At 43.3% G+C, this 17,127-nt stretch overlaps 1 protein-coding gene across 1 annotated transcript in view; it reads left to right on the forward strand.

Annotated features, from left to right (window-relative positions):
* Nucleotides 1-13,935, forward strand: part of LOC147623803 (uncharacterized) — a 43,645-nt gene extending 29,710 nt beyond the window's left edge. The window contains exons 2-9 of the mRNA XM_086820423.1: nucleotides 10,295-10,774; nucleotides 10,869-11,045; nucleotides 11,184-11,290; nucleotides 11,451-11,672; nucleotides 11,764-12,261; nucleotides 12,348-12,757; nucleotides 13,129-13,222; nucleotides 13,314-13,935. Of these exons, the coding sequence (XP_086676549.1) occupies nucleotides 10,295-10,774; nucleotides 10,869-11,045; nucleotides 11,184-11,290; nucleotides 11,451-11,672; nucleotides 11,764-12,261; nucleotides 12,348-12,757; nucleotides 13,129-13,222; nucleotides 13,314-13,422 (2,097 nt within the window). The 3' untranslated portion in view covers nucleotides 13,423-13,935. The remainder of the gene's footprint in view (nucleotides 1-10,294; nucleotides 10,775-10,868; nucleotides 11,046-11,183; nucleotides 11,291-11,450; nucleotides 11,673-11,763; nucleotides 12,262-12,347; nucleotides 12,758-13,128; nucleotides 13,223-13,313) is intronic.
* The last annotated feature ends 3,192 nt before the right edge of the window (nucleotides 13,936-17,127 follow it).

Raw genomic sequence — 17,127 nt, forward strand, 5'->3', positions numbered from 1 at the left:
CACAGCCTGCACCTGTCCTGTCCAGCGTCGCCTGCTCCTGTCCTGTTCGTACACTGTACCAGCAGTCGTAAAGTACTGTACCTCCAGTCGTTCCTGCCTGCGCTGCCTGAAACTGCAACAGTCGCCGCCAGTACCTGCAGTACGGTTTTCCTGTCAGCGCCACATGTACCTGGAGTCGTACACTTGTACCTGCAGTCGTACAGCTCTGTACGGCCCGTTTTCTTCACACACACAGCAGCAACCAGATCTCTCTGCAGCAGTTGACTTACTTCCCCTCCTCTCCAAGCTTGAGCTTACACGATTCCCCAAAAAGCTAGAGAGAGAGATGAGAGAGGCATGCAACTCCAAAAGTGGAGTGGCCTCTCTCCAAACTTATCCTAGGGCCCCAACTTTAATAAACATTAAAGTTCCCTGGGGGCCACTAAGGCCTAGGGGCAACCATAAATAAAACATTAAAATATTAATGTTCTAGTTCCCCCCTTCACACCTGGAAATGTCCATACATCATTCTCTCTGTCCGGGCACCCCAAATGTGAATCATTTAATATTTTTGCTCAGCAACCACCATGCCCACACTTGTGCTGTTCCATTTTCACAAGGCCATGACATAACCCTCTCTTGAAAAATGGCAAGCGTCCTCGATTGCATTCTGGTGATACAACAAAATATTCAAAGTGAAATATACAATATGGCAAGATCAGCGTCCCAATCTCTCTAAGCCATGCACATGTAACATCATTCACTGCAAACCAATGGCGTAGTAGTAGTCTAAGTTGTATACCACTGTGAACCATACACAACCACAATATCTCATGTGACTAGTACACATATATCATAGAAGTCCCATAAACAGATGTACTGTCAACCATCAGTACCTTCGGGTGAGACAAAAACTGCACCAAGCGACCTCTAGATGTCATCTGAGCCTGTCTGTATCAAGGGAGTGGAGGTGCTACCCCCCTCTTGAGCATCAGGCAATGCTCCAGACCCATGCTCTACTGAACCTGAATGAGCCACAACAAGAGTCGGCTCTAACTCAAAGGCATCGAGATAAAGCTGCAAAACCTGAGGTGAATCTGTTAAGCCCCCTTCCTCCATCCACTTCGCATCCATCGGTGAATAGTTCTTGAACTTCACAAGATAGCGACGGGAAACTTTACCTCGTATCTTTCTTTCCTTATGTGCCAGTATCTGTTCTGGAATAAGAACCTCATCAAGTTCCTCAACTTCCGGCTGAGCCTCATCTGATACATCCTCAGGCACATCCCCACGGAAAGGTCTAAGGAGACTCATGTGAAAAGCATTGTGAATCCTCCAGTGATCTGGTAGCTTCAAACGATAGGCTACCTCACCAATCTTGTCCAATACCTGAAAAGGCCCATAATAACGCATGCTCAACTTAGGGAATAAGCGCTCTTTACCCTTCATCTTCTTGAGTCTAGCCTTTTCAAAGCGCAAAAGAACCCAATCACCCAATGCAAACTCTAAAGCACGTCTGTGACGGTTTGCGGCTTTCTTTTGCTTCTGCTGAGTTTTCTGGAGTGCCAACTTAACTCTCCGATAAGCTTCATCCATACTCTCCACATACTGATCAGCCTCAAAGATCTTATCCTTTGTATGCAAAATGGGTGGTACCTTCTTCCCTCCTTCCACAATCTCAAAAGGCGCCTTGCCCGTCGAGGTATGGACAGTGTTGTTATATGCAAACTCCACCAACGGAAGATACTTTTCCCATTGTTGCTTGTGCTCTGACACAACACACTTGAGAAGATCTAGCACTGTAGAGTTAGCCTCTTCTGACTGACCATCTGTTTGTGGATGAAATGACGATGAAAACTTGAGAGTTGTACCCATGTTGTCAAACAACCCTCTCCAGAACAAACTCGTCATCCGGGGATCACGGTCACTAATGATAGACGTAGGCAAGCCATGATACTTGAAGATGTTCGCCATGAACAACTTCACCATATGATCCACTTTGATCGTCTTACGCACGGGAATGAAATGAGCCTGCTTACTGAACCTGCATATGATAGTCCAAATGCCATCATTGCCCGTTTGTGTCCGTGGAAGATCAAATATAAAATCCATGGCAATGCTCTCCCAAGGTCTATCTGGAATAGGTAAAGGCTGTAGTAACCCTGGTGTCTTTTGACGGTTAAACTTTACCTTCTAACATACGATGCATTGCCTAACAAAGGCATCAACATCTCTCCTCAAGGTTGGCCAATAAAAGAAAGTCTCCATTGCTTTTACCGTGGCGTCAATACCTCGATGACCTGCATACGGTGGAGCATGACTTTCAATCATAACCTTGAGACGCAATGGCCTGGTAACACACAGTCTGCCATGCATCAATAAAAACCCATCTCTGAGAGTATAATGTTCATGCCGCTGACCGTCAGACATCTGATCATACAACCTTTCAAAGTCCTCATCATGGGCATACTGCTCTTTCATTTCATCAAGCTCATGATGATAAGCAAGTGAAACTGCTGAGACCTGTGGCTTGCGTGACAAAGCATTTGCCACTACATTCTTTTTGCCTTCCACATGCACAATCTGGAAGTGAAACATAGACAAAAAGTTTGCCCAACGCATATGCTTCTCTGAAAGCTTAGTTTGCGTGAGGAAATAAAGCAAGGTTTGATGATCTATCTGCACAGTGAAATCATGTCTGCACAGTGAAATCAGCCCCAAGCAAATAGTGTTTCCATGTAGAAAGAGCGTGAATTACAGCCAACATCTCTTTCTCATAAACCTGTAAATGCTTCTCGGCATCTTGCAATATTCTACTCTCATAGGCTATCACATGTCCCTCCTGCATGAGAACTGCCCCAATGCTACTTCCACATGCATCACATTGGACAACAAAAGCCTTTCGGAGGTCCAGTAACACCAATACTGGATCCGAAGTAGGTTTTTCTTTGAGCTTTTTGAAGGCTGTAATTTTCCGATTAGCCCATCTAAACGGAGTTGCCTTCTTTGTTAAGGCATGAAGGGGCGAAGCAATTTCAGCAAAATACCGTATGTACCGCCTGTAATAGGAACACAATCCTAGAAAGCTGCGTACATCATGCACGGTCCTCAAATCTGGCCAATTAAGAATTGCTTCCACCTTCACTGGATCCATACGGACTCCATGCTTAGACACAATATGCCCCAAGAAATGTATCTCTTGCAAAAAGAACTCACTCTTCTTGCCATTAATAACCAGCCTATGGTTCCTGAGTTCTGCAAACACAATTGCCAAATGCCTTCTATGCTCTTCCTCAGTTTGTGAATGCACAATCATATCATCAAAGAATGTGCCCATAAACGCTCTATGAGGCCGAAAAATCCTGTCCATCATTCTGTTAAATGTGGCAGGTGCATTTGTCAAACCAAAGGGCATAACCAAGAACTCATACAACCCAAACGTGGTTCGAAATGCTGTCTTATGCACATCCTCGGGTCTAATACGTATCTGATGATACCCGCTTTTCAAGTCAATACGACTAAAGACTGTGGAGCCCTGTAAGCGGTCCAAAATGTCATCGATCCTCGGTATGGGGAATCGATTCTTGATGGTATTCTTGTTCAGCGCCCTGTAGTCAATACACATGCGCCAAGAACCATCCTTCTTTTGCACTAAGAGTACAGGTGAGCAAAGGGTGATGAGCTAGGCTGTATCAACCCTTTATTCAAAAGCTCCTGTACCTGACTCATAATTTCTTCCTATTGGGCTGCACTAACACGTTAGGGCGGTCTATTTGGTGGAGTACTACCAAGAATTAGATCAATGGCATGATCTTCTGGCCTCTCCGGAGGAAGTTCCCCTGGCAATGACTCGGAAAAACAATCTTGGAACCCACATAAGAAATCAGTCCTGTCCTTATCTAGCATAGACAAATTAGACTTAGACTCATCATCTTGTGCATCCTTTACATAAATCAAGTACGCGGAAAGATGCTTTTTCATTACTGATGAAATTGCCGAAGCCGATACGATAGGAACAGATTCCCCTTTAAGTTTTACATCCAAAACATGTTCTTTCCCTCTCTGAGTCAGAGTGATTTTCCTATTGTATGTATCCACCACCGCATGTACTCTGTGGCACCATGGCATACCCAACAAAACATCACAGCCATCAAGAGGCATGATGAAAAACTCTTCGCTGTCCACATAACCTTGCAAATGAAGCCTGAGCTTCCCAATGATGGGAGTGACGGGTTCTACATACCCTGGACAAGCCATGTTAGCCTCATATAACAACTCCATCTCCTCTGCACGAATCCCCAATCGGCCAGCCAAATCCGGTGAAATAAAGTTGGCTCTAGCACCTGTGTCAAAGAATATCAAGGCATTTTGATCTCTCACTTTGCCCCATGCCCTGCACAAGTTCTTCGAGCTAGATACTCCCGATCTGTCAGAGAACCAAAAAAGACTCTTGCCCTTTCCCTCTTTTGCCCCATGCCCTGCACAACTCTCTCTTCACCACGTGGCTCTTCCCCAACAAGATCAGGAACTAACCCTGCAGAAGGTTTTGGTTTCTTTGACTTGGGCTCTCCTTTATTGTCAGAGTCCTTTTGGGACTTTCTCTTGGGACAATTAAATGACATATGTCCCTCTTCCGTACAGTAAAAACATTTCCGAGCATCTCTCAAAGCCTGTCTCTCCTCAGAAGTTCTCTTGGGCATTGGCAACTTCTTATACCTCGTCTCTGAAGACCCTTTAGCATCACGTGAAGTATGCCCAGATTTTTCAGCTTTCCTGCTCGAGTTCTTACTTCCTTTAAACCCAGATGATCCTCCAGTGAGTAATGCATTAGCTGTCATAGCATTTTCTATCATCTGTGACATGTTCGTTACTCGAGTCTTGATACAATAATCTCGCACCTCTTTGGGTAGCCCACAACAATACTAGTAGGCTCATCATCATCCAATAGTGAGCTCATAAACACATACTCATCACAATCATCTACTTCCGTAAAATCAATGAAATGTGTCCCCCCTGCATCATTTGCTGCATTTTTGGCAGCCCTTCTAGTGCGTTGAGGTATAGGAGCATCCATTTTATTCTCCTGGAGAGTTTGTAACAGCCATCTTGGGACTGTACTTTTGGGCGCCCAAACTTTAATGAAGTGGGAACACACTCACTTATAAATATTGGCCAAGTCCTAAGGGCTATTTGAGCCTAGATTGGGTAATACTTACCACTTGTTCACATGCCACACAACCATGTCAGCAGACAGTTTCACACGCACGGTTCATGGGTGGGCGTCCCCTAGCCCGGAACTACACATAGGTCATGCAGGCATGAAAACAGCATGCAATTTCATTTGCAAGCAAGCACATAAAGATGCTATGCAATGCAGCATTGGCATGAGCAATTTCCGTTCATGAAACCATATAAGACCAGGCGTTTCCAGGCAAGTATATGCGATACCAGACCCAGTGGAAAGCCAATCCTCCGGGCGTTTCCGGGCATGTACACAAAGGCACGAGTCCCAGCGGAAAGCCAATTCTCCAGGCGTTTCCGGGCATGTACACAAAGGCACAAGTCCCAGCGGAAAGCCAAGTCCTCCAGATATTCCGGGCATGATAACATTAAGTCCCAGCGGAATATTATATCCAACTATACAGCATGACACGTGTCAATCACATGCATAGGCACATTCCATAAGCCATGGACACCAATCCAATATGTACATAGTGTGAAAGCAAGAGTGAACCATTCGGGTGGCCAAATGGTGATAGCACCAATACCACCACCACCACCAGCAGCACCAGCAACCTGTCCTCGAGCGTTACGCTGAGGTGTTTGAGGTTCAAGACCTCCTGGTCGCTGCAAATCACCTGTAACATAGTCCCACAAGTCCTTCGCGACAAGAAGGTTACGGACCATAAAACTCCACAGTGGGTAGTTTGAGCCATCAAGTTTGTCCTCTTGAGTGAGGACACCAAGGATGTTGCTCTGATCATTATTCCCCTGACGTGCCATGCTGTCAATGATAGACAAAAATCTGCAGCCAAATACTTCAATGCTGAAGTATAGAGTATACTCCTCAGAGTACCAAAATCCCCCACGGGATTAAGAAACAAGTATCAAACTGTCACTCAAATGCCGAAGTGTGCACAATGCCACCCAAATCAGCACTCAGCCAGTAAATTACAGCACTATACTGCTGTACCACACCCGCCTCGAAATGTGTGCCCACAAAAGTACAAAATACAGCAACTTTAATGCTGATTCTTACCAAAATTTACTGAATTTTCCCAAAATTCTCTGCCCAATCTGACTGTAATAGCAATTAAATGCTGCTGTACTGCTTGTTGCTTGCCTTGGAGTGCGTGTCGGGCAAAAGCCCCAAATTTCTTTTTAAAAATTTCAAAGAAATTGAAGAAATTTGTACCTTACAGTTGGAATTTCTGCAGAAATGTCGCCTCGGGATGCGTGTCAGCAGTGAACAGCAGTTGAAATCTGCCTCGTGATGCGTGCCGGATCCAAAAAACTGAAAAGCCCCAAATTTTCTTGAGCCAATGTGGAAGAAATTGCGCAATGTCTATGAGTTTGGTAACAATTTGCGCAAAGAGCCTCCAATCGGGCAAAAGCCCCAAATTTTTGGTGGGAATGTCCAAGAAATTGAGAAATTTCTTTGAATTGGTTGTCAATTCGAACTCCGGGAGCAAAAATTAGCAAAAGCCCAAATTTTTGGGCAGCACGAGCTGAGATTCGAGAAGAGATGGCTGAAATAGACTGGAAATTCCAGAAATTTCCAGAAAACCCCAAATCTGAAAATTAGGGTTTCTGCACTTTTTAGGGTTTGCAGAAATTGGCGGGCAGGACTGAGAAAATGGCGGGCAGAGCTGAAAACAGCAGCAGCTCTTCCAAAACAGCAGCTCCTCGGGCTGCGTGCAGGGCTGCACGCAGGCTGAAATAAGTAGATCTGGAGCAGATGACTGAGCTGGACAGATCTGGAGCAAATGGACAGATTTGGAGTAGACAAGAGACGGCTCAGCTACAGCTCCTCCTCCACTTCAGCAGCACCTCGCAGCAGCTGAAAACTCTTCCTCGAGCTGAGAACCAAGCTGGCAGCAGTAGGACCTTGGGCGGGATGGCACCGGCTGACGGTGGCTGAACGGGATCCGCGCGTACGAGCTGCTCTGATACCAAATGTTGGAAAATGGCAGCCAGCTATGGAGAGAGAGAGGAGAGACAAATACAGCAAGAGAGTGAGCTGAAGCAAAAAGAGTAGAGTGTACTTGCACGTATAAAAGATAGAGTGAAAGTACAACTTATGTTTAGGTCAAGGGTTGACCTAACCAGCCTTCCACCAACTAACTAGAGTTAGGTTTATTTTACTCTAGTGCCTAGTGTCACTACTTTAAGTTTCTAAGACACTAGGTGTACACACCTTACATTGATACTTTAATAAGTGTCCACACCACACAAATTACATTGGGCGCTGCCCATAGAATCGGCAAATTCTAACAGTAAGGACAGCCGACAGCCTACTGATGGCCCACGACTTGCACCAGCTCCAGTCCGCCAGCCCTAGTGAGTCGGCCCTCACACGTGTGGAGTCGGCCAGCATCTAGATCAAGTCGGCCTGCTACAGAAGACTACCTGGGGGCAATAGACTCAGTCGGCCACCATCTGGATCAGCCAGGAGCCAAAGAACAGCCTCCCACACCTGGTAAAAAATAGGGAAAAATATGGAGTGGGGAAAAATGAGAAAACATCTAAATCGGGCGGGCACACCCACAATAGAGGCCCTGGTGTAAATATACAGACAGGAGATGACCGCTAACACCTTTCTTGGTTGTCTGAGCATTTGCATGCCATTCGTAGGGTGACAAGTTTTATGATTTATCACATGCTCTCTCGTGATGGCCAAATGATATCGATGCACGAGGCAGCCTCGGAATTGTACACGAGAGAGAAGTTTGAAACTTCTTGGTCTTAGACTGAATGTCTAACAAAACAAAACAAAACTGAATGTCTAGACTAGTTGACAGTTGGACCGTTTAATATATTGACTTTGTAAATGTGGCTGGATTCCACATATGGTCATAGATGGTTTTTTGGACTTTGGAGTCATTTGGATTTTCCACCTGTACGATGGGGTGTAACCCATGGACATGTGAGGAGTGGAATATGTTATAACCATTGTCCTTTAGGATCTCTATTAATGGGATTGCATGGACCTTTGGTAACCTTAAGTTCCAATTTGGTGGGGTGAAAAGTAGCTGAAAGTCGTGTGTATTAGGCCCTGTTCAAGGACAGCAGAAACATAGTTGCATTCCATACCCGCATGCATCTGATGAGCACCTTCAATACTTTCCGTACCACTCCATACATACTGTACCTCGTACAGATAAGGTCTTCGTACCAAATATGAGGTTCAATGTACAACACGTATTTGGACCATTTTCTAATTATTTTAGTCAGTGGTCATTGCTTAGTAGTTAATAGATTAGTTTTCATTTTAGTATTACCATTGTCTTTCATGCTATTTGTATATGGATGCTAGATATTTCTTATTTTATATACATACATACATACATAGTAAAAAATGTGAACGTGCTTAAAGTACTTATCTTGATGCGTACTTCACGTACTCGTACTGTGTACCGTACACGTACCATACCGCATCGTACCTAAAGTACTCAACCACTATGCACAGAAATTGATGGGGAGTTTTATGCTTGCCCTAAAGTAGACATGAGTATCTATTGGTAATGTGTGAAACCACAATCTTTGTTCAATCTTAGTTGAGGATTGGATTGGGAAGATCTTGTAGTTGGAATATTGTACTGGAAGTACATGGCACCATGACTTGATTGTGCATTAAGTGGACTAGTGTTTGCCGACAACTAATGTAGGATGGCTATGATAGTTTAGTTGTGCTATGGGTCTATGCTAGGGTTGTTATGGTAGAGCTTGTTGCATGTTAAGACTGGACGTCCTATTGGGATTTAGTTCTTGGATGAGGGTTGGATTGACAGTAAGCAATTGGATCTTTGTAATAGGGTCTACAAGAGGAGTCTTACACTGGCCTAGGTAAGAGGCAGTAGACTTGAGTAGTTGCTGTGGACGGATGTTCAAACTCGGGGATTCGCTTATGTAGGCTTGTCTCCTTATGCATTCATGAGGATGTGAATTGAATAGGAGGGAAGTATGTTACGTTGGTCTATGGAGACCTTATAGTGTACGGACTGTATGGACATACTTGCCTAGGGTGCAAAATCTGAAATATGGTGGTTTCGCTTTGAAACGGCTGGTTTTGGGCATTTATTTGGCATCCTCGGAGGTTTGACAGGAACTCAGTACGAAGGGCTTTGTGTGAATATATGCTCTTATGTACGTGTGTGTGTGTGTGGAGTGTGTGTGAGAGCATATCTTGATACAGAGTTCTACACCCACTATTGGGCACTGATGACATTAGTGGGGATGTCGTAGTATCTAGTCCATACTATGCATAATGGAATTGATAGTTATATAGTCTTGTGGGTTGACTACCATGAGTATATAACATGCACGCTCCTAAAAGGTGAATTTGGGCATGTTCCTGGATTCATCTAGGTATATATTTATTTGGCAATTTTCAGGGTTTTTTTTGATTTCTGAACTAATATGGGACCATGGACAGCTTATGGGACTATTTCTCTTCACATGTATGTGTTTGGAAAGTGATGTCATCATGGCTGTACTGTTGGACATTGAAGGCAATTTCCATGAGTTTACATGACATCCATGTGGACATCTTCCATGCTTGATGGAATTCTTTGGATTTATAGGCGTCTATGGATTTGTGAATATATTATCGTTATTTTTGGATAACTTGGTGCTAGACTCAAAGCTTGTAGGAGATAAATACTCCTTGGTAATATGACATAAATCCCAAGGAGAGGGAGGGCGGGTGCGGGGCGCATTTGGTGTCAAGTATTGTGCTTGCGGTTTTAAGCGGATAAACTGTGCGCCTTTTTTATATATGTTTAATTGCATTAAAAGTTGTGTGTTAGAACCCGGGACTAGTTACAATCGCTGAGACACCTTGAACTTTTCCATCCTTCTCTACAAGCTCTGATGGGGAACTGTATCAAAGGCTTCTTCAAACTACAAATTAACACTACCAGGCCTTTTCCTTGTAATCTGCATTCATCCACTAGCACACGGATGTGACTTGCTGATTGATAGTGCTATGGTTGAGTCTAAAATCCAGACTGTTCAAGGGTCTTTCTGTGTGTGTGAATTTACATTGCCATATAAACTTTGTATCTAAAATGTGGTAGCACAATTCCTGATGCAGGCCATGTTAAGGTGTGCGACAGAGAGGCTGCCCAGTGAGCTACAAGGAAGGGCCACTTTTTCTGTGATTGGGGAGTGCGTTTCTTTGTGTTCAGAACAAGATTCACAAAACAGCAGGACTTCGTCCATTTCAAGTGGTCTAATTACACTAGATTATGAAGATTATAGGTCCGCAGATAGCTGCTTCTGGTCACAAGGGGAACCGGGATGCAGCAAAGTGGAAAATGAGCATCCTTACAGGAGTGACAGGTCAAGGAAGAATCGAGCTGATATTGACACGACCAGCCTCCATTGGCCACGCAATGGTTTCCGGGTTTGTGAGGACGTGAAGCTTGAGAACTCTTACAAGGCAACCATGGCATCAGACACTTGGATCGAGCTCTCGATTCAACCTGCTGTACTGACCAGAAACTTGCTGGATTGGATTCCTCATATTCACAAGTTGAGAGTTCAAGGCAGTTCCTGCATTCCTGACTTTCATGTAAGATTCGTCTCTGATAGCATTCATAAGTAGATATTTTTCCAGCATGCTGGATATTGTGATGCCTGCTGATAGAGTATTTTGACTGTGGCAGCTCATCTTATATGAACAGCCCAAGCTTGGGAGTCATCACTTTTCTATCTGGCCATGGAGTTTCGGTTCTCAGGCAAGTCAGGCTCAAGAGGCTCTCATGGGACCAGGCTTACATCAGAAGGTGGAAAAGGTGGAGTGGGTAACAGAGCTCGAGAAGCACCTAGACGCTCCCGATATAGCAAGTCTCTCCTCCCTATCTACTATATCTATTGCAAATTTGCATGGTAGAAGCTTTGCTAGAGGCAATGTGCTCTCTTAATAGACTTATTCTAGGTTTTGAGGCTGACCACTCAATGCTTTTTTTGTCTATTTTCAGGATCTGGTGGTTCTCCAGCTTAACTGTGCAGTTGCTGCGGAACAGTCTGTCAAGCATTTGGTGGCTTCTTTAGATACACCTTGTAAGGGGCTTTCTCTTAGCTCCATGTAAGACATCTTCTGTTTTTGTTGGTAAACATCAGCTTGTGTTTTTCTTCCAAATTCTTATGTCTGTAAGATCACACATTATGTCTAAAACATGCATAAGTAGCCCTATGGCAAAAGGTAGACTGATGGGTTGTTTGCACGTTTCGGGTTTTTTTAACAGTTTAACTCCTCTCTACTGGCATCTCATAGCAGCAACGATCGCACTCCTGGCCACCCTCTTTTACTTAATTGTCCAAGTGGGATCTCACCTTCTAAAAACATTTCCGTTTATGCATGTGAATGCTCTTCTTGCAAAGCTTTTGAAGCTCACACACCGCAATATCCGCATCCGATGCTATGAGCTAACCGGATGGCCGGTCATTCTTTTGTGGAGAGGCTGTGGGTAAGGCACATTCTTGGTTGAATTTTTATTTATTTTTTAATGTGCCATGACATATCACAGTCATGCTCTAATAGCTGTATGACTGATGCAGGCGGGATCAGCCCAACATTGCAGCCGCTCATAGAACTGCCTTGGTCAGGCACTCTACTTGGTCGGCCATTATATTTGACCTGGTTTTTGGGATTTTAGCGGGTGCCTTTTTTCTTTGCCACCAATCTGCTATCAATCAGTACATCCGTAGCATGGTGCGGAGCCTTACAGATGACATCCTTCGAACTGGCTGCATATGGCTTATGGGCGTGCCGGCTGGATTCAAGCTAAACACTGAACTGGCAGGGATGCTTGGGCTTGTTTCTTTGAACGTGATTCAAGTATGGTCCACCTTATTGTACCTTTTGAAGCCAGTGTTTGGACCCTTCCTCTACATGCTGGCAATCTCTGGGATGCTGCTGGGTATAACTGTGCCAGCTGCGATGATTGCAGATATGCTTTTCTTGGCCACCATTCATATATCAGCACTACACAAATTGGTAGCATTTCTGTATTCAAACCAGCTACAGGCATTAGCCGCTTTGTGGCGGCTTTTCAGGTGCCCATTCTTGCTTTTTAAGGCAAAATTTCGTTCTTAAATGCGATGTACTACTCCAGTAAATGGCCAATGAACAATATTTACAGGGGGCGGAAGCGCAACACTCTGAGAGGAAGGATCGATACATACGATTATAGTGTGGAACAGCATGTAGTGGGCTCTTTGATGTTCACACCGCTGCTGCTACTGCTTCCGACAACATCCGTTTTCTACATCTTCTTCACAATGTTGTACACATCCCTGTCGATCGTGAGATTCTCCCTGCAGATCTTCATAGCTATTTTGCATTGTTTTCCATATGCACAAGTAGCTATTTGGCTTGTGCAGCCCAGGAGGTTCCCTTCTGGTATATGGTTTGAGAATTTGGCAAGAGTCCAGCGAGTGGCCAAGCAGCACTCCAAGGCTGGAGGTCAGCAAAGCTGGCAAAGTAAAGATTCTTCTGTTCTGACTACACAGAGGTTAATAACCTCTCTTGGGGTCAAGACTGCAAGCATTGGTATGTATCTAAATGCGTTTTTCTGTATGTAAAACATGCATATCATATGTGGAAACCTACCTCTCTCACACACACATCAGATAAGGCATCGTACATGTTATCCCATGTTACATGTTCCATCAAACTGTGCAACCCATGTTGCGGGGTCGGTGACAAGTGCCTGCCACATGGAGCAGCTTACATGTTACTCTATGCCACATAGGACAACCCACATGTTGCCTTACGTGTCACATTTTTTGTGAGACAGGGCAATCCGCATGTTGCTCTATGTGACACAAGTCCCTGACTTGCCTTTCTCTTTTGTTAATAACAAGGAAGTCTTATTATATCAAATTTTTTGTACTGACTTTGGAATGGGTTTTAACTGGCAGGGGAACTGCTGTTTCCCTACATGAAACAACTGGGTGGCGGACTCACCTGGTCCTCGTGTGCTTTGTGTATCTACAAGATTTTCAGTGGAGAAAGGTATAGGCAAGGTGCTTTTTCTTGAACCATGTGACTAAATTGCTATCATATGAAGCCCTAAGCATTACTCTTTGAAACTTTCTTGTGTTAGGTGGCCATCTTCGGTGGAGCTTGGAGCACCGGTCTTACCGCCCTGGACCACTTTTACTGTGAGAAGATTTTGGTGGTTGTGTTATGATGCAGTTCTAGCCTCTATTTAGCATACATAATAGCAGGCACAATTGCTAAAGCATGAAGCTGACAGCGGTAGTAGTCGGCAGCTGGCAGCAGGCATCTGTGATCTATTATCATACCTGCAAGTGGCCATACTATGGTGACTTAAACAGAAATCAAGGGTTTTTACATGGGTTTTTACACTACAAAAACAGCCAGGATATTTCATCAGATTTGTACAAATTCTGATGGCTGTAAAGTATCCCATTAGCATTTTTTCCTGGCTCATCATCACACCAGCTTGAGTGTTTCTTGCGGCTCAGTTTTGTGCTCCAGAAGTAACAGGCTAAGAGGCTCACTGGCAAAATTGATGAGCTTGTGTAGCAATATACAATGCGCAGCAGTAGCGGCTGTGCTGTAGTAAGCAGAACTTGAGACCTTTAAATTTTTTTGTACCAATACAAGTTCTGCTGAGTGCGGGAATGATCAAACTACAGGCTTGTTCTGGGTACTTGTTTACCACACTTATTAGGTTATGCGTTTTACGTTTTTCTTACCAATTGCATTGTATGTTTCATGCACGTGCGTATTTCCACTTCAGTGGTTTTGCCTAGGCTGGGTTCACAGCTCTCCAGGCAGAAGTACTAGAAGCTGACAGGTAATTGCTCATTGGCGGAATAGTGTCTGGAAGCTCTGAGCTTACATTCACCGCTCCCTCTCCTGCTGCTGCTGCTGCTCCCACCGTGGTCTCAGTCTCTCCTGGGGGGCAAATTTTCTGCAAAAGCTGTCTGGTGTGACCAAGCTGGATGTTAGGTAGAAGCATGGGGAAAATCTGACATATTCTTTGCGTTGGCATGACACAAACCAGGTAACCTGGTTAGCTGATATCAATGTGGCAGCTTTTTTATAAGGCTTGCATATGAACTGGTGGTAGGACATGCCCTTGTGTCCTGCTGTAGGCATGTTGTCACTTCAGCAGCTTCCACCGGAAAGCTGTGAACCCAGCCTTCCTTTTGCAGTGTTTCAAGCTCGTTTACAATGTCTGCCCAGCTCCTACTTGCGCTGTGCTGTTGGGCCCACCAAGTGGACACCTTTTCTGTAAAAAGGTGCCCAGTGTGCCCAAACCAGATGCAGCATAGGATAATCTGACAGATTCTGTGTTGTCATGACTCAAAACACGGACAAGGTTTACTGATAATAATGTGGCAGCTTTTTTAACAAGGCCTGTTTACACCCCCGTGCTGGCCGTACACATGTTGCCGCATTTGCAGCTTGTGAACCTGGCCTTACTCTTGGTGTACTGTTCAATTTGTCTATTTTCGAAGCATATTGTAAGTAATTACATTGAGTGGACATGATCAGGTAGTGCCTTTCTTAAGTGGGATGCCAATGACAATTTGTTATAAGAGCAGTGAGTTCAGTCTTTAGACGGCAGGTTACAGCCCACTACATTGGAAGAAGAGTGAAACTGAAGTAGAACTGCACAGCCAGTTGGCCACATCAGCAGCTTCCGAGCCACCTTGAGTTGCATCTTCAGTCTCACCTAACTTTGTCGTTAGTTACATTTCTCTGTTTCAGGGAAGATTTATGCAATAGAGATCTATTTAAAGATGTGCCACTATGGCTGCTTTCATCCCTCTTGTTAGATTGAGTACCAAGAAATGTAAATGCCTGGTGAATGGAAGGGTAAGCATTTGAGCTTGTGTGTGGACTTCTGTTACGAAGAAAGATTTTTTACTTCTAGATGGATCTGTTGCATGTTGCAATGTATCAGAACCATATCTTCTTGAGTTGGATTGTCTTTGGAGGTGTGCTCTAGTTGGGTGGCCTTGTGTCTCCTCATCATTTGGCTCTCTAGGTTGGTGGTGTTAGGCATTCAATACGTTGGATGGTCTCATGCTTTACCGAGTCATCACAAATCAAATACAGATATCACAGAATGCCAAGCTTGGTTGATTAGTCAGTGCAGCATGGTGTTGTAATATCTATTTTCTTTGCCTTTATGATTCATGCAATTTATATTTTCACTACATAAAAATGTGACTCAGATTGAATTTAATGATGGAGAGAGAAATATTTGAATGAAAGATATATCTGCTTTTGTTTGAGGAGTTGCTCTGTGTGACCACAGCAAAATCTTTTTAAAAAGGGGACAATTATGCCCCTGCCCCCCTAAAGTTGCACATGATGGTCTATATACAAAAAAACTAGAAAACTTGTTTTAAGCAACCTTCATTCACTTATGTGTTGCTCCTTCCCATGGTCCCCCCCTGCCCTGCTTGCTCTCGCTGTCTCGAAACGATGCATGCACCCAACTTTTTTGATATCCAAATCCCCAAAAACCCATTTTGGCTCTCCACCCAGTAGTTACAGAACTAGTATTTCCTTTGATGGTATGGCGAGTCCGTGCGGGGCGCCCGGGGGGGGGGGGGGGGGGGGGGGGGGATGCTATGGGTGCTATTATGGATGAGGATGGTATCAATATGTCATCATGTAGCATCACATGGATACTTGAGCTTATGTAGCTAAGTTCGTATGGTTTATTTTCCTCCTCTTTTTAGGGTCCAATATTTATCAATATAGACATCAATTAAATATGGGTAATGAGGCTCTTTTCATTGATCTTGACATCTCATGAGTTACTAAGGTCTCTCACAAGTCTACCTTAAAAGTTGGACATGATATCCTTAAGGCATAGCTTTTAATATACCTTATAGCCTAGACTAGATGGATGATCACCTAGTAATGTGCTCACAACTTACTTTATATATTTAGCATATCAATAACTCTACTGTATGGTATTATCCTACCTTGATTGCATACATGCTAAGAATATAATGTTTAAAATTTGGGCATCCCTAACACTATTTTATAAACCTCCTTTCCCTCATTCTACTACAATTTGAAGCTAAGTTTTTTGTAAAAGTAAGGATTGTTGAAGCAATTATTTGGGAGTTAAATCTTTGAAAGTTATTTAAGTTTTTTACTTATGTAAATAGTGAATTTTGCTTTTGTTTAAATTAGAACTTAAAGTGCAACAAATTTTTGAATTTCATGGCACGTAGTGCTAAATCAACTTATCAAAATTGTGCGCTAAAGCATTGGCATATGTTTGGTAATAGATCTTGTTATCCTTTCAAACTATTTGAAAAGCTTAAAATAGAGGAAACAAAAATATTTGTCACATATTCGAATTTTATGTTTGATTCTTTTGGGATGACACAAACACCAAAAATAAAACATGAACACTAACAAAAGATTAGAATCATGGTTATGGATGTTAGGAATGGCCCCACCATTGCTTAAATTCATATATACAAGCATATTAATAGATTTGTAATGATTTTTTTCTTTGATTCAAGCCTTTTATAATCACCTAATGATGCCTTAGGAGATGAGCAATAGCCATTTGCATTTGAGTTTGAAACATTCATAATTTGTGAAAGTGATTATATTTTTGTAACACAGCTTGGGGACTTGATTTAAACTTGATGAAATAAAGTCATATTAAAATGAGAAAAGCAAACAAGAGGTTCACAAGGAATCTTCACCAAATCTTTCAAATTGGCCATACTTTATTTGGGATTTTTGCAGAGCTTTGACTTTCCTCATTATATGAAAACATCATTGGATAAGAACAATTTCAAAAAGTACAATTAATCGTGACATAATAAATTTTGATAAGCATTATTATTATTTTGTTAGTAAACAGCTAGGCACTAAGTAAGTGCTAGGTGTTTATATTTTATTAG

Source organism: Cibotium barometz, chromosome 26 (assembly GCF_041138505.1).
Source record: "Cibotium barometz isolate CiBa-2024 chromosome 26, ASM4113850v1, whole genome shotgun sequence".
NCBI classification, from domain to species: domain Eukaryota; kingdom Viridiplantae; phylum Streptophyta; class Polypodiopsida; order Cyatheales; family Cibotiaceae; genus Cibotium; species Cibotium barometz.